At 42.3% G+C, this 18428-nt stretch overlaps 1 protein-coding gene across 1 annotated transcript in view; it reads left to right on the top strand.

The window, feature by feature from the left end:
• The window catches only part of Armc3 (armadillo repeat containing 3), a 90999-nt gene that overhangs the window by 50625 nt on the left and 21946 nt on the right, over positions 1-18428 (top strand). The window contains exons 9-10 of the mRNA XM_051151271.1: positions 186-338; positions 440-545. Coding sequence (XP_051007228.1) covers positions 186-338; positions 440-545 — 259 coding nt within the window. The remainder of the gene's footprint in view (positions 1-185; positions 339-439; positions 546-18428) is intronic.

Below are 18428 nucleotides of genomic sequence, written 5' to 3'. Positions count from 1 at the left end.
ATGTGACACCCATCATCCCTTCTGTGTCCCTGCCGTGGTCCGAAGGTTAACACGTTCTGCTTAGTTTAGACATTAAAGTTAACAGATAGCTTATGTTTCTGTCAGGTGGCAAGTATAGTTTTTTGTTTGTTTTTTAAACCAGGAAAATTCTGATTTATTTATTTTTTTCTTTTGGTTTACAAAAGCTGAAAACAGAAAAATTTTTCATGAGCAAGAGGTTGAAAAATGCCTGGTGACCCTCCTGGGATCTGACAGCGATGGCACCAAGATTGCTGCTTCCCAAGCTATTTCAGCCATGAGTGAGAACCTGAGCAGCAAAGAGTTTTTCAACACCCAGGGTAAGCAAACCAGAGACAGCAGTTTCTGTAGACAGTTAGTTTGCCGTGCACAGGCTGTGTGCGTGGGTTGGCAGTCATGGTTTGCACTCGATCCTCTGCAGGCATTCCACAGATAGTTCAGTTGCTCAAAAGTGACAACGAAGAGATGAGGGAAGCGGCTGCCCTGGCCCTGGCCAACTTGACCACCAGCAACCCTGCGAATGCCAAGTAAGTGCGGGGGTTGGGGGGGGCACCTCACCGGGGCCAGTGCGCCCTAACTGTGACATTCAGAGTTTAAGGTGATTCCTTATTTCCTTAAGTAGTCTTATGAAAGTAGTTCTCTGATTGGCTCGTCCCCACTGCCCGCCCCCAAAAAATGAACTATTAAATTTTATTGGTAAAGTGTGCAAACTATTATACCCGGATATCTTTGTGTGTGTGTATCTGTTCCTGTTCATGTGTGTGTGTGTGTGTGTGTGTGTGTGTGTGTGTGTGTGTGTGTGTGTGTGTGTGTGTATTTACATGCCCATGTGTACAGATGAGTATGAAGTCCAGGTGTCACCCTTCATCATTTCCCCTCTGTTTTATTCTGTTTTTACTATTTTACATGTATCAGTATTTTGTCTGTTTGTATGTCTGTGCACTGTGTGAGTACTGATGCCAGAGAGGCCAGAAAAAGGATGTCAGATCCTCTAGAACCGGAGTTACAGACACGTGTTGGAAATCAAGCCTGGATCCTCTAGAAGAACAGGCACTGAACCATGTCTCAAGGCCCAGTTCCCTTTATTTTTGAGACAGTCTCCCACTGAACCTGAAACTCTCCAATTCAGAGGCCAGAAAGCCAGTGAGCCCCAGGGATACTCTTGGTCTTCTTCTCCAGTGTTAGCGTCACAGGCCTGTGCTGCCAGGCCTGGCACTTTGCATAGGTGCTGGGATCTGGACTCACCAGGACCTTATGTCCTTGCCTTAAGCACTTTACTGGCTGAACCATCTTCTCAGCCCCTCCTGTTAATTCTCCCAGATTTCACTTCCTATGTAAATGAAAGTAAGTTGTGTTAGCAATATTCTTAGCGATATTATTTTTAAAACAATTGATACATTTTTACAGGGTTCAAAGACTCATTTGCAAAGAAATGTAAGCATTAGAGAAATGAACATGAAGAAAGGGGAGAGGGGAGAGAGGAGGTGGGGAGGGGGACTCCTCCTGATCACAACACCGTGGAATGTGTATTGTAATCACGTTTAAAATTAGTTATCAAGGTAGTCCATCACTTGTGAGACCAGGACTCTGCACACTTAGCTAACAGGGTACGCACATGTGTAAACAGCTGAGCTGGAGGTTGAGCGCAGGTCTGTCAGGCTCCAAAGGGCACGCTCCTTCCTCCGCAGCACAGCCTGGCAAGATAGGAATTTCCTGAACTTGGCTCTCAGAAATAAGATAATCCTTTGTCCTCCCCAATCTTACTTGGTATCAAACTAATATTTACTTCTTATCTTTTTTGTTCATGCAGGTGTCTGTGTGTGTGTGTGTGTGTGTGTGTGTGTGTGTGTGTGTGTGTGTGTGTATAAGAGAGAGAGAGAGAGAGAGAGAGAGAGAGAGAAGAGGAGAGGAGAGGAAAGGAAGAGAGGGAGGGATGGAGAGAGAGAGATGTCTGGCTAAAATTATCCTTTTTAATTTGAACCATATCCTCCCCTTGCCCTCACTCTCATGTAATTTTTTTTAACCTTTTTGCCCCTTTGTCTACTCCCACACGAGCATTATTTTTAAGATTTATATATTTATTATGTACACAGTGTTCTGTCTGCATGTACACCTGCATGCCAGAAGAGGGCATCAGATTACATTATAGGTGCAAGTGAGCCACCATGTGGTTGCTGGGAACTGAATTCAGGACCTTTGGAAGAACAGATAGTGCTCTTAACCTCTGAGCCATCTCTCCAGTCCTCCACAGGAACATTTTATAAGGCCTTCATGGAATGACTAAAATCTACCAATGTCCCATGAAAGCCTAACAGCAGAAGCATCAAAACAAAGGTGTTCCTCTGTCACAGGCAGTCTGAATCACTTCCTAAGCCAAGGGTCATCATCATTTTCTCCAGGAAAGCGCTGACTTAGACAATTTCAGACACAGGAAGCGGTATTGAAAACCGTTTCAAACGGTCTGATTAGTAACACCAAAACCTCTGTTGTTCATGTCGATTTACATATTGTCTAAAATACTTTTTAAAAATATTTTTAAATAGAGTATTCTGCCTGCATGTGTGCCTGCAGGCTAGAAGAGGGTACCAGATCTCATTATAGATGGTTGTAAGCCACCATGTGGTTAGCTGGGAATTGAACTCAGGACCTTTGGAAGAACAGATAGTGCTCTTAACCTCTGAGCCATCTCTCCAACACCACCCCCGATCCCCCGCATCTAAAATACTCCTCCAGAGTGTACAGGTGTCTTGCTATGAGTCTATCCTCTATGGCGTCTCAGCTAGTCCTGAAGGACTGCCTTCGGATTTGCTCTGGAAGCTATTTCTTTCACAGATGTTTGTTGTCTTTGTAGTTTCCATTTCAGAAATATAAAATCAGGGCTAAAAGATGTCTCCTTTCTCCACTACAACCCACTTTTTCTGTGTGATTTCACCCAAGGGGAAAATCCCCTCCCCTGTGAGGAGCGCCCTCCAGTCCTTCAGCCTTTTCTCACTAGTATTTAGTAAGAGGTTTACTGGTGTTCTTTGAGATCTATATGGTTGTCCTTTGACTTTTTTTTTTTTTTTAACCTAAAAATTATTTCTGAAGGGAAATATTTAAAAACATTAGATGTAATTTTTATTGTATGTGTATGAATGTTTTGCCTTCAGGTATGTGTGTATTCTAGCCACATTCATGAGTGATGCCCTCAAAGGTCAAAGCAGGGCTTTGGGTCCCCTGAAATGGGAGATGCTGATGGCTGAGCTCCTATGTGGGCACTGGGAATGACATCACAGTGCTCTGTAAGAGTAACAAGTGCTCTTGACTGCTGAACCCACTCTATGACCCCAAAGTAAATATTTGGAGGGGGGAGGGGCAAATCAGGTTTGGTCTGTTTGTGCCAGGTGCTGAAAACTAGGGTCAAAAAAGATCCTATAGTCAACCAAAAGTAGGGAAGACAGCCAGGCTAATTTGTAGCTTCTTCTAGAATGCCTTAATATATTAAACATAAAGTCAAATCCAATAGAAGTGACAGAAAATGTGATTGGTTATTTTTAATAGAAAAGGTTTTCTTCTTTGACTATTTATACATCAGTTGGCATAAGCCTGCCTTTCCTGGGGTCCACAGAATCCCTTTTTGGAAACAAGCTATTTCAGGAAGACTCTCCCGGCATGAGCCATGCTGCTGCTAGGGTGGCAGAGTCTGTGTTTTCCCAATTGCTTTCTGTGGCTCACAATGAAGGAAGGAGGCAGAGCCAGAGCTGAGTTCAGTTGCCCTTGAGAGCTCTTTGGACACCTGCTCTTTCTAGCCTAACCTGTAACGAACGATGCGCAGTGACCACCATGAGTGTGTCTTGAGGTGACCTGTCTACTATAGTCACTTCTTGATGTGCCTAAAATGAATTTCTAATTATTTTTTAAAATAATAGCTTTTACTTATTCTTGAAATTTTGGTACAGTATATACAATGTATCTTGATCATTTCCACCCCCACTCTCTCTCCAATCCCTTCCAGCATAACTCCTCACTCATATTTCCTTCCTTACTTCAACTGTTATCGGTCTATCTATCTATCTATCTATCTATCTATCTATCTATCTATCTATCTATCATGTATCATCTATCTATGCATCTGCCTATCTATCTATCTATCTATCTATCTATCTATCTATCTACCTACCTACCTAACACCCTTTTGGCATCAGCCATGAATTGCCAATAGCTTCTTAGCTAGGGCCTCTGAAGCCCCTTCTCCCTCCTTTTGCACAGCTACTGTGGGTTCACGTACACAGCAGCTATATTATGCCCAGAAGACAGTGTTTCACATCTGTCCTTTTCATCCTTCAGCTCTTACGTTCATTCTATGCCGTCTTATGAGATGTTCCTAAAGTGTTGGGTGAAGGGGAGAGTGAGGATGGGGTGGGGCAGATACCTTATCTAGGGCTGAGCACTCATGCTTATTTGTAACCTGAGTAATGTATGGGCAAGAATTAACTCAACTAAACCAAGCCAAACAGGAAAGAGAACAGAAGAAGAAGAAGAAGAAGGAGGAGGAGGAGGAGGAGGAGGAGGAGGAGGAGGAGGAGAAGAAGAAGAAGAAGAAGAAGAAGAAGAAGAAGAAGAAGAAGAAGAAGAAGAAGAAGAAGAAAAGAAGCCTCCACCACCAGGAGACGTATACTGCAAAGGTGACTCTTTTTGCAAAAGGGACAAATGCTTTTTCATTCCAATTTTTATGACCTAAAACTGGAATTGTATAACCCATCTTTAAGCCATTTTCTCCTCTAAAACAACTTACCTCAGGCCACCATGCATCTTGTGTCTCACGTGAAAACACAGTCTCTGGAACAATAATGTGTGGATGGGAGACTTTCTTGGCAGCATCAGCAACTACCCAGTCACCTCGACCCTTTTGTGGAAGTTTTCCAGGTCCATATTAACAGATGCCCAAAGGTGCTGTCTGTTAGGTAGTCCCGATGAATGTGACTTCATGGAAAATCCAGCTTTCTGGATCTTTCAAACTTTATTTCTCCACAGAACAACACTTCAATCAGTTTACAATGAGTCTGAACAAGAAGACTCTAACCTGACTACATTCTAGCCTTCTGCGTGCTTACCCTGCTACTGAGGCTATGGCATGGGAGAGAAATGGAATGGAGGATGGAGAAAGTGAGAGCCAGGGTTGACTCTGTGACCATGAAGTTCTCAGCTGTGCTGTTTTCAGGGATCCTTAGGGGGCACGGGGCCACTGGCAGGGACAGTCAGTCTCCTGGGGCTCCCAAGGATTCTCCAGACCTCTTATTGGCAGGCTGCATTCATTCACCTTCAGTTTCTGCGTGGACCTGGCTGGCTGACTCTGTAACTTCTTGCCAAAATTCCCTTGAAATCCTTGCCTTTCTCTGACTCAGAAGCCTGGGTGCCAGGTAGCTAGATGTATCCAATTTTATATGAAAGCCATAAGAGGAGGGTATGCTTCTCAAGAGTCTGCTCCAGGATCTCAGGCTGCTTCTAGCCCACCCGCCAATATCTCTAAATGAGATTGTAGCTTACTCCCTTAAACACACTTATAAATTTAACATTGCCACGGAAAACAATGAAGAGTAAAATAGGCCATAAAGTATGTTCTAGAAGGACATTCCAGTTCTGGAAGTATTTTGCCCAGAGCATTTTAAAGTGACAATCCTAGCCCTAAGCCTTAAGCCTAAGCCTAAACCTAACCCTAACCCTAGCCTTAGCCCTCTTGCCTAAAATGTTTTTCTAGAAAGTCAAGTCACTGTTCAAATATCAGATTGGGAAAGCATTGCGACAGTGTTGGAAATTGCACTACTATACACCCCTTCCCCTGCCAGCCTTCATGTGCCCACTGCCTCCCATCTTGTGTGGCTAACCTGTTAGGTTGATCGCTGTTTATATCCTGTCACCCACTACTGCGAGATCCATTCTCTGATTATTCTAAGCATCTAGAACAGCACTGTTCCACACGTACGCAGGGCTAGAGGTGGAGGTGGGGAAGGGTATAAGAAATTTAAAAGAAAAAAGAAAAGAAAATGAGCCTAAAGTGGAAAGTGCAAAGTTTAGTGTGTTGGGGAATTGTAGGAGAGAAGCAGCCTGGGTAAATGGGGGCTGCTGGAGGCCCTGAAGAAGAAAAACCCCAGTGACAAATATTTCTTTCACAAATGGAAAGGAAGTTCCAATCACAGGGCTGAGGAGCAATCGATCTGCAGATCTCCAGTAAGTCCTACAGAGATCTCCAAGTGTGTATTTGCCACGAGCGGTACAGGCGGTTGGACACTAAAGAAGGTATCTGCCGCCTCCATCAGTCTCGAGTAAGGTAACCTAAGGAAACCATCCAACATTGGTTCTCCAAACACGGAGTGAGAGCTGCTCCTAAAGAAGATGAAAGCAGTGATCCGGAAGAAATGGGCCACAGGCTTGTTGAAGAATATTGGAAGGGTACATTGCCAGCCCCAGTCCTTTATCAGAAGAGCCCAGTGTTTCTATAGCCAGAAGCCGTGGAAACAGAATATAAGACGTCATCTTGGAAATGTACAGGACCAGGGATTGGCTTTGAAATTTGAATGTGGGTGGATGTATAGTTAAAAAGCACAGGTGGGGTGTGGAGGCGGAGACTATTCTAAGGCTATATTTGAACTCCTTTTTGTTTGTCTTCTTCTTCTTCTCTTCTTCTTCTTCTTCTTCTTCTTCTTCTTCTTCTTCTTCTTCTTCTTCTTCTTCTTCTTCTTCTTCTTCTTCTTCAGATTAGATGGAACACTAATAAATGGGAGTTTGAAACTAGAGGTAATTTTTGTCTTATATATAAATTTCAAGAAATTTGCTAGTTTTCTGTGATTTATTTTCAAAGGTCCCATGATAAAGAAGTCATAAATGATATTCTTCTTTAAAAAGTCACCTTTAAAAAAAGACAAATATTAATGCGTTAAAAAGAAAATAAACCCGTTATGGCCCATTTAAAACTCTGAACAGGTAATCTTCTGAGTCCACTCCCTAGACCTTAAACTATCTGTCTCCCAGGAACAGCCTTTTAGAGAATGTTGTTATTTACTGAAGAGAAAGCATTACTAGACCATTGACCAATAGTAAATAAATTAAGTAAGTAAATAAATAAAGTAAGTAAATTAAATAAAATTAAAATATCCCTCCCCTTTCCTTATGGGAATCCTATATATTACACACACACACACACACACACACACACGTGAGAGAGAGGGGGGAGAGCCCAACTGTTATGAATAGCCCACTTTGGTCACACGGACTCTGCCTGCCTTCATGAGTCTTCCAAGAACACCATTGGCCACCAAAGGGAAACCAGCACCGTAAATGTGCTTCTCCTGGTTTTTGTCCCTAGTTCCTGTGACTCCACCAGACATGGAGGCAAATCCTAAGGAAGGCGATTTGATATAAGCTACCACGTGAAATCTAAATGTGAATACAGCTTTAAGTAGTCCATTCGTTTTCATTTTTGAAAGGTTTAAATTAAAACACACAGAGAGAGGCAGACAGACAGAAATGCATAGAGAGAGATGGGGGTGTGGGGGTATGGGGGTGTGGGGGGTGTGGGGGGGGGGGGGTGGGGGGGTGGGGAGAATGAGTGTATAGCATTATATGAAGACAAAACCCGAGAAGAGGCATTCTCTATGGCTTCACCGGAGCAACTGACACTAACTTGGTAGGTCCAGTTTGAGTGGGACTCGTAGCGAGATTTCTCAAATTGCATAGCTTATTCTAAACATGCAAGCAGTGACCAGTGGCATCAAAAGCATACTTTAGTTCCTGAATTAGAAAGAAAGAAAACACTGTTTTTCTAGTCTCCTGCTACTTATGGTCCATAGATTTGTGTATTGTAAAGCTTGTTTTGCAATTCGTGTTGTATACAGGTGATTTTAAAAAGTGTGACAGTTAAGCACATCTTTAAACACACAGTCATAGACACAAATGGCTTTATTTCCCTAAACAGGACGACGTTAAATTTGGAGGTGGCTTAAGTTGTCTTGGTGGTAATGAGCTCTTTAAGCAGGTGATGACTTTTAAGTGAAGCATACATATCCACAGATGCAGAGCTAACACCCACAAATGGGTAAACGGTTGGTAATAACACTTAAACAATGGAAAGGTAGGCTGGGCATGGTGGCACATACTTTTAATCTCACCACTCAGGAGGCAGAGGCAGGGGAATCTCTGTGAGTTCGAGGCCAGCCTGATCTACAAAGTGAGTCCAGGACAGTTAAGGCTATGCAGAGAAACCCTGTTTTGAAAAAATAAAAACAAAACAAAACAATACAAAAAACAATGGAAATGTAGGTAGCAAAGTTAGTTCCTATATAATTTTGTTACATCAAGAAACACGAACAACTTACATTTATGCAGGCAATCTGCCCATTTTACTGTTTGTTAAAATAACCATTACATCTTCTTTACTTTATCTAAATGAGTTATTAACCAGAGGTCAATACAGGAAGATATATATGTCTTTTCTAAAATACCAGTGTATTTTATCACACTGAAATAAAAAAGAAAGGTATATGCAAACACGTCTAGCAATGCCCATATCTTAAGACAGGAAGTGACTAATGATGTTTGCTTCTGCATAATTTGGATCTCGGAAGTCACAGGAATCAATAGCTGCTTCCCTCCAGGAGCCTTCTGTTCTTACTTTTGGTCCTTCGTGCTTTGCAGAATAAAGGTTAATGAGTAAGAATCAACGGACAGGCATGGAAGTACATTATCTGAAGGGCAGCGAAAGACAAGAACTGCCAGGGTCACGTGTTAGAAATGAAAGTAGAAAGAAATTGTTTGAAGTAGGTAATAAAAATAGACAGTGAAAACAAGCCTGTCTAGAATGAATAGTTTAAAAAAAAAAAAAAGCACATGCAAATAGGTTCTTAAGGTGGTGCGGTTCTCCTTTCCTAGGGTGCTGTCTTAAGGTGGTGTGGCTCCCCTTTCCTAGCGTGTTGGCAATCTGCTTGACAGTTCTCTGTATGCAATGCTTTTTGGAAATGAGAAGCTATTAATTTTTGGACGTAGGAAATATCTCCAGTTGGATTTCATGTTTTATTTACCCTGTACTTTTCTACCCAATTAATCACTTCAAATTCGTAAATAATTTATGCGGCTGAGGAGCAAATGATTTGCGGTTGACATCTTTCAGAGCAGCTGATTTGACATGTAATGAGAATATTTTAAACAATTTATACCATCACTGCCATCTGTTGGATCTGACCAGAATTAGATTCAGAGTTGCCCCAAGAATGGTAAGGATCCTGTGCCCTTCCCTTCCCTCCATGCTGCCAGCTAAGTGTAAATAAGTATAAATGTGGATTGGGCATTTCCTAAAGATACAATGGATACCATGTTAGCAAACAGCAACACATAAGTATTGAAAACAATTACTACAATGCTTTTAATGCCTACAAGAAAGAGACTGGTTATTTAGCTCTTTGCAGACAACAGTATTCAGCCCTGCTGACCCTGATTGTTTATAACCATCTTGCTTCACCCGCATGACCCCCGTTTTCCCTCTCTCCTGTGGAATTTTCAGGGGTTTCTTGTTCTCCCCCCCCCCCCGTTTCTATTGGCTTTGTTTTATAGCTCTTGACTGCCCACAAGATCAGCAACCCAGGAACGTCCTGAATTGTAGCATGTAGACTGGCCACCTTAAATAAATCAATTGTTGGGCTGCCTTAGGCCTTGCCAATAGCAGAGAGAAATCCCTAGGGTCTTGTCTACTTTTGTGAGACCTACAGCCAGGACCACAAAAGTTGATGATGAAGAAGAGGCAGACCCAAGGGGCTCCATGCAGAGATTACCCCGTGATACATGCATGGGTGCCTTGAGCGCTCTGCTAACTTTTGAATATTTTCCACTATATATCTATGTCAGTATGAATGACTATCATTTTGCCTTATTGGTGTTAAAATTTCTCTTGACTAACAAACAAAGGAAAATTCTCCCCCATGAAATAAAGCTGGGGAAAGCAGGTAATATCATTTTAATGTCTGCAAAAATTTTTGTTGAGTATTATGTCTAAGAAAACCATATACTAACCTGGAGAAAAAATTTAAATGCATCCCCAGAATATATTCTTATTTACTATTGCAGAAGTTAGTACCTCATATAATATGCCTCAGGAAAAGCTGGGATTCAGTGACCATTCTACATGACAGTCTTGTCATATAGTCAAGGAGGGTCAGTGCAGAAAGTGTGTGTGTGCGCACGCACGCGCACGCACGCGCACGCGCTTATATTTATGCTTTAAGAAAAATCACCCAAATAAATAAAGCTAGGGGTGGGGCTGAGGGTGGTTAACATAATACGTTGTATTTATTTTACCATTTCGTTGTATACCTTTTAACTTGTAGATGTGAGACTGATTATTTCTAGGGTCGCCATATTTTCTTGTAGAATGATGGCTGTAACAGAGTGAATGGTGACCAATTATTTTGAAGAGAAGAATACAACAAAACACAGCTGTTAAAAGTGGCCAAACGCCACATCTTCCCTTTTTCCTCCGCATCTCTTGCCGGGAGAGGCGCCACACACCCCTCCGAGATGGCTGCAGAGTGTGCTTCCGTCCTTGGAGGGGAAAAAAAAACTACCGCTCTGTCTGGACCCACTTCTTTGTAACACTCAGATTCACTTAGGAATAGTAACCTCGGAACTCAAAATGCTTAAACAAACATTGGACACAGAAATGACCCACGAAAGAGGCAAACTCAGCGCATAGGCTTGATGTGTGTGTGTGTTGGACCTAGAACCGAAGCCACACAGTTATTGTCTTTGTCGCGTAGGGTTTTCTTAAGAAATAGGTTTTCTGAACGATTTCCCTTCACCCACAGCGGCAGGAACCGTGTCTTTATACTGCCCCCTAGTGACGGCTGAGGAGGGAGTTGGGGGAGGGGCAAAAAAAAAAAAAAAAAAAAAAAAAAAAAAAAAACCGGACCGATCGCTCTGTATTTTAATGAAACGCACACTAATTTAATTTGAAACACTCTGGTGAGCCTAAAATAATATTTTTGCAGCATTATTAAAAGATTGTGATCTGGAAAGCATTTCATTGTGGTCGTATTCTACTGCTAAATACACGGTTAGCAGATGTTTGTGTCTGTCTTTGTCCCTTTCTGAGGTGCAGTCATTTCAAAATGTTTTGACACCTTTTTTTCTTTTTCTTTTTTCTTTTCTTTTTATTTTTAGCATGCATGAATACCTGCCGTGCTGCGTTATCACCGGGACAAATGCAGCACGTTTGGGCAATAGACACTGATGAATCTCATTGTAATAGGAAAAATTGTTTAAAATTTTTGTTTGTTTGTATAGATTTCTTGTAAAATTTTGGAAGCTTGGCAGTCTCCCGATATTAAGTGACAGGCAACATAAATTGAGCTGGTTTAAGAATACTAGTTTTGTTTGAGGAATGATCCTTTTCTTAAAGAAAAAATTAAGCATAATATTTCAAAGAGCTTGGTACCTTAAAAGTCCCCCGAGAACCCCTAAGATTGAACAGTAGGTAATGGCTCTTGTCACTAAGCCTGATGTCCTGAGTTGGATTTCCAGGTCCTACACACGAAATGGATTGCCCTCCGACCTGCACACACATGCCATGGTACACACACGTTTGCAACAAACAAACAAAGTAATTAAAAGTCCTTTGTATTTAACGGACAAAACACAAAGAGCCTTCACGGTCTCCTTATGAATTATTCCTTCCACTCAAATGTACGGAATGGCTGTTTCTTAGATACACCAATAGCGCCTCTATTCCTATTTGTGTAGACGAATCTTGTCATTACGTTGCTTATATTAGGCTGGAGTTAAAAAGCACCTAGTTTTCAATAAAACCGCTTGGTTCCCCATCCCTTCTTTGTGTGGACTGACGCTTGCCAGACCTTGACAAACACTTGGAATTTGATTAGCTACCAGTTTTGTGAGGCTCAGTGAATCTCATAAAATGTTCAATTAGAAAATTAGCCGTGCTGCTTTTATTACCTACAGAGCAGGGCTGATATTTGCGTAACATTTTCAAGTTGCTGGTACTCTCTGGGTTCCGGCATTCTTGATTTTCACAGGAAATTATCAAACAGATTGGATACCCTTAGATTATTTCTCTTTTAATTTGAAGCCTATTTAAACTTATACATTATTTTGTATTCACCCTTGGCTTTTCTTATTAATCATTCCCCATGGTTTTTCTTCACTTGGGAATCAGCCCTCATCGCTCATTAATTGTACCTACATGGAAAGACTCAGATCCAATCTCCGAAGACGCTGCCTCCGTTCTAGCCCTGCAGGTTTGAAGGTTGTCTGAAAATGAAGGTTTCATCCACACATACAAAATGGGGAAATATGGTCATGTTTACCCATGATAGATTGTGCTGTTGTTGGTAGCTGGTAGTTATGGGCAAGCATGTTAGCTAGGGACACCAGAGGAGCATGTCTTTGGGTCCTACAGCAGCCGTATGGGTGAAGGAATGTCCTTGTCATTGCCCTGTGCCTTTGTTCATTTTTCACAAGAGCAAGCAGAGGCGTGGCACTTCCCCAGGTTAGGAGAAGTAGGCAGGACACACACTGAGACAATAGCCTGTCCCCTGTCCCTGTGCAGCCCGAGTCACTTCTCCCCTCCCTTGCAGCTCATCTCCCGTTTGCCAGTTGCTCAGCCAGAGTTCGTGATGCTTTTGTTCTCTAGGCAGAAGCTAATCTGTCTCTTTAACCCCAGACTCCTCTCTCCCACCTCTCCTTCCCTCCCATTTTCTCTGCCTCTCCTCACTGCTCATTCCTTGAATAACAAAGTGAAGCGAGCAGAATCTGCACTTGCTTTTCTTGGAAGTGGAAGGCGGTCTCTGAAAATATTGTTTTCCCAAAGTATCGTAACACTTAAAAACAATACTTGGATGTGATGGTCAGTGGCTGTAATCCCAGCACCTGCAAGGTTGAGGCAGAGGGTTGAGGCAGAGGTATCAGGAGTGTAAGATCATCTTTGAATATGTAGTGAGTAGAAGGCTTACCTGGGATATAGGAAACCAGGCTTCAAGCAAGCAAACAGACAAAATGAAACAAATAGAATGGACTAAAAGTCACAGTGTCAGCATTTTAATCCTGTGCCAGCCATCAGCTCCTTCGTGAACACTTTCTGTTCCCCTGAATTGTGTGTCTTTCTCAACTAGGAAATGATAGATTGAATGTAGATCACCCACTGGTTTGTACAGCAGGCATCCTGGCCCTTGCTATAGTCTCTTCTCTCTGGAAATGGCTTCTAATAGGGGCTTCCTCCATTACGATATGTGTCTTTTATGTAAGAATTCATGTTTGAGTTTAGGATCACATCACCACTTTCCCTCGATTCTTTCTGTGTCAATTCTGTGTGGGGTGCTGCTCCATCTACAGAGATGCAATGAGGGAAGGGGTAGAGACAAAGGCCCAGGAGATGTGCATTCCTCAAGCTTGGGTCTAGGAGCTGGCAGCAAACAACTATTATATCCTAGTTTTGAGACAGGGTGTGGCTAATGGCCCAGGCTACCCCAATCCTCCAGTGTCGGCCTCCCGAGTGCTAGTATTACAAGTGAGCATCACCGAGTCATCTTAAAAGATAATTTCAAAAGTGACAGATATGTAGGGACCTGCATTGAGTTAATTAAGGAAGAGGGACATAGCTCATTGCTGAGGATCCTTTTTCCAGCCATACTAGAGCATTCAGTGTCCTGATTAAAAATATAAAATAATGCTTTAATTACTGTTGCATCCTATCCTAGGTCATTTACAGACTGATTTCCAAGACAACCAGAAACATTTGGTAACTGCAAAGTCATTTATTCTGGGCGTCCAAACACCTTGACCGTTATTCCTGTTCTGTTAGGAGACAAGGCAGCCATGTAAAATGAAGAGAGTTGTTCTCGCCCCATGCCAGGTAGTTAATTCCTGGCAGAGAAGGCTGGCTTTTTAAACAGAGGGTGGCGGGCATGTAAGGAAGTAAAGAATTGTGATAAAATAGATAGGTCAATAAAGACATCTTGTCACTCTGTGTAAGAGAATGACATTTGATTCCTTCGGACTTTGATTGAGCCCCCCCCCCCCAAAAAATCCATAACAAAAATACTTTTGCTGTCTGTGGAAGTGCCGGGCTGCAGCTATGATGTCATAGTTCTTCTGCAGAAACCATGGCAGAGAAGCTGTAAGAATGTTCTGGAAGCTTCAGAACAATACCCAAGGCAAATTATTGTGATATAAATTTTCTGTCACATATCTCCAAGTATTTTATTGCATCTTTATTTTTTTTTCCCCTGCGGGCGACAAAACACAGTCGTGTCTTTCAGCTAACTTTTACTTTATAATAATCATCTTGCTACCTTAAAACCTTTCATTTTAAGGGTATACCTGCAACTGTGAGTGCCCCCTTTAGAGCCAAATATTATTTAAAAGAAGAAATCTCCTTGGCCAATACTGTCAGGCCTGGTGTGCAGCCACAGTGCCAGCTTTCTGAAGCTGAGAGCTGCTGCCAGGTGACACCTGCTTTCAACGCCGAACTGACCACTTGAGCAAACGTATCACACTTTCTGCCTCCAGTCCCACACAACACTTTGGGAATCATTATCTTTGTTGAAAAAACAATGAGCAGAAACAGCAAGAGGGGATGAGGACCACTGATCTCCACAGTCTAGCTCTGGATGTGGCAACCAGGAGCTGTCCCATCGCCCGTTTGTCAGGCCCTGCAGTGATTCACCTGTGCAGGTCTCCTGTCAGCTGGCCCGGCCACAGGTGCCATCCCAAACCGTGCTGAGCGCGCCTCTCTTAACCACTGTAGCCTGGCTGTGCCAATATGTCTTCCTTGGTGTGACAAAACTCAGAGACATCTGAGAAGTCATGCTTGTGGGAATGGTTGTAGTCACCGTAAACAAACAAGGCTCTTATTGCCAACATTGCCATCTGTTCTGCTGGGTTCCACACGTTCCCCTCTATGTGGGCTCTGTTAAACAGATTTCCAGAATGCCCAAGGTCACCCTGGATTCACGTAGCCAGCAATTGCAGATCTGTTGAACACGGACTCTTAAACCTGCAGAAAGATTCAACTCCAGGACTTGAACGGTGTGGTTTGGCGACACACTCAGAATCATTGTAAGGACAGCAATTCCCCTCGTGTAAGAAACGAGCAGATTCCTAAGACAGCCTTTGTTTAAAGTGAAAAGGCCCATTATTTAACCTCATGTAAAAGTCATCTCGATATACTGAAGATGTCACAGTGAGGGTGGCGTGTCCTAAGTCAAGGTCAGCCCAGACAGTGAAAGTGGACACCCCGGTTTGTCGGCTTCCTCCTCATCCCTTCTCAACCCACCCAAAAGTCTTCCTCCCGACCTTGAGGTAATCCAAGGCATTGAAATATCTTGGTCGCCCCAAAACTGGATATACAAATCAAATAAGAGGCAAACATGGCCTCTCAGAAGCGTGTAGCAGGTAGTAGGGACAGTGTGTATGTGTGTGTGGGAGGGGGTTGACAAGGAGGTCACAACAAGATGGCTCAGAACACGCAGCAGCTGAACAGCTATTTAGTTCTTCTGGAGGAAATGCAGGAGGGATGGGGCTGGGTGATTAGGCCAAAGAACACATCGGTGCAACACACAAATGTTGCTGTCATAATGACGTCATAATGACGTCATAAGCCATCAGTGGATGCTATAAGTGTAAGTGAAATTTTCCTTAGTGAAATATAGTATCCATTTCGGTGGGGTTTTTGTTGCTTTTGTTTTGTTTTGGTGGGGTCTTTTTTTTTTTTTTTTTTTTTTGCCTCTTTGTTTTCTTTTTTGTTTGTTTGTGGGTCTTTGGAACTCCAGTGAAAACTGCTGAATTTGTGACAAATGTTGTGAAATAATTACATTTTGTTATGTTTGGTTGCACATGTCTGTGCCAAGACATTGTTTTCTGAGCAACAAATTATCTATATTTAAGCAAGGTTCAAGCTCAGGTTTAAGAGAGAACTGAGTTTGGGGGATGTAGAGGCCTTTCTTGAGGAAAAGCCATTCGTGGCAAACTGTGTAAAGGGCTTATCCAGAAGAAGAAGGTACCAGAAGATAGAAAGAGCTGGAGTGAACAGCCACAGGGATGGGAGGGGACAAGCGTGTGACAAAGAGGGAGGCAGGGCCAGGCATGCAGGACTTTGGAAGCTGCGTGGGCAATCTGAACTTGGTCCTGACAGTGGGAAAGTGGGAAAGCTTGGAGGAAGCAGTATGGTTAGAATTTTAAAATATTGCATTAGCTGCAGCATGAGACATATTAGGACTTACTGATTGATATTCTTCACGTCGTGATGGGCTTATATTCCCACAAATCCATTGAAACCAGAAATGAAGCCCACATGCAGTTGATGGGCCTTAGCTACCTAACATCACAGCCTCGAGGCAGCACCTCGCAGTGTAGGGAGGGGACAGGTGGAAGCAGGGATGGTCGAGGGCAGGAAACAGGAACAGGCCATGCCAAATGTCCCTAACGCATTGCCAACCGAATTGAAAACCTGTAGTATGGTTTCTATTGAGCATCTGTCACTTTTAGAAAATCCTAGGCCCGTGTGTGTGTGTGTGTGTGTGTGTGTGTGTGTGTGTGTGTGTGTGTGTGTCCTCTGTATTGTTGTTAATCCACGGGAGAAGGGGTCAGGTTGACGTATGGGAAGAAGGGAGAGAGAGAAGAAACCACAGTGAGGGCCCGTGAGGTCAGGCACACGGAACTGCTAGCCCTCACCTCTGTTCTTCAGACGTACACACAGATGTTCTTATATGTCTCCATACTTGTTTAGCTTGTTTCTAAATTTTACAGTTTAAACTCATTTGTGTAAACTCCAACTGGATACCAATGAATGATAGTAAATATCAGAAAATATTTTCTAACTATTGTGGTGACATATGGCCCTAGAATTCTGGATTTTATAATACAGCAGTTTGGCTTCTGTCTCATTTGCTTGGATAATGCTGTACGGTTAAGGAAACTGAAACATGTTTTTAAAATATGACAGCTTTTGGTTTCTTGATGTCCCCATGAAAGACAGGAAAAAGTCAAACAGAATATCGTGGGCTTAAAAGAAACATTATGAATGCAAGAATTCTTTTAATATATAAATTTGTATTTCTACCACTGTAATTAGTTTGTTTTTAGGTAAAAGAGGTTTGGTTTTCTGCTACAAGCTCATTCAGTAATTGTTTTTAGGATGGCACATAACACATGCTAGAGTTAGAGGGTGGAGGCCCAATGCACACATTTCTTCCCAGAGCTGAAATCTTGGTTTATCTCTGGGAGGCTATTCCAGGCAGGGTAGTAAACGCTGTCTTCCACCATGCACCAGAAACATGGGCTTTTAAAATAACTAAGTTTTTATGCACTTCTTTTATTGTCTTCATAAAGAACAAAGAAAAGAGCAGAAGAAAGCCAAGCCAAGGCACGTCCTTCCCAGAGAACGCCAACCCTGAGCAGAAGGCCCAGAGCTCGCTGTTCATTAGAGAAAGCCCTAGTCTTCACCCACTGTTTTCTAGTTCTGTTGTTGTTGTTGTTGTTGTTTTCTTCTTCTTCTTCTTCTTCTTCTTCTTCTTCTTCTTCTTCTTCTTCTTCTTCTTCTTCTTCTTCATACAGGCTGATACTTTTTATTATTTTTACTTCATCTTCTTTTGTGTGTATTTTGCTTGTATGTATGTCTGCATACCACTTGAACGCCTGGTTCCCAGGGAGACTAAGAGAGGACATTTGATATCCAGTAATTGAAGTTACAGGTGGTTTTAAATCATTGAACCCAGGTCCTTTGCAAGAGTAGTAAGTCGTTCTAACTAAGTGGTAAGCCATCTCTCCAGTCCCCTATTTCTTAGTTTCTTTTTCTCATGAGAAACTGGGGGGAAAAGAGAGGTGTGCTGCTTTAATTTTCACAAAAAGAAAGAAAGAAAAAAAGAAAGAAAAAACACGAAAAGAGAAAAATTCTCCCCACCTGACAGAGGAGTCATGCATCTTGGACAAGGCACACTTGTGGTACCTAACAATTTGAAGCAGCATTTGGCATGAGAGGCTGGGTTACACTAATTGCCTGAAAAAAATAATGCAAAAGAAGAGGGGTTTTGAAAATTTTTCAGTGTGTGTGTCAATTAGAAAAATGCATTGAACTTGAATTTCCAGAGGTTGGCAAGTCACTCCCTGTAAAAAGCCCTGGGTTCTATCCCTGGTATGTGCACTGCACACACACACACATACACACACACACACACTTGTATATACACAGAGAGACAGAAAGAGAGAGAGAGAGAAAGAGAGAGAGAAGGAAGGAGGGAGAGAGAGGAGAGATGTGTATAGATGCAGAAAGTTTAAAATTCAGTATTTGAACTATAAAATTGCATAAATAAAAATATGAGAAGTTCCTGATAAGACTTGAAGCTCTTAATCTTTCTTATTACTTATTTATTCAG

This window comes from Acomys russatus, chromosome 9 (assembly GCF_903995435.1).
Source record: "Acomys russatus chromosome 9, mAcoRus1.1, whole genome shotgun sequence".
Classification (NCBI taxonomy): Eukaryota; Metazoa; Chordata; class Mammalia; order Rodentia; family Muridae; genus Acomys; species Acomys russatus.
The sequence above is the reverse complement of the archived record's forward strand: the minus strand, read 5'-3'. Positions and strand labels throughout refer to the sequence as shown.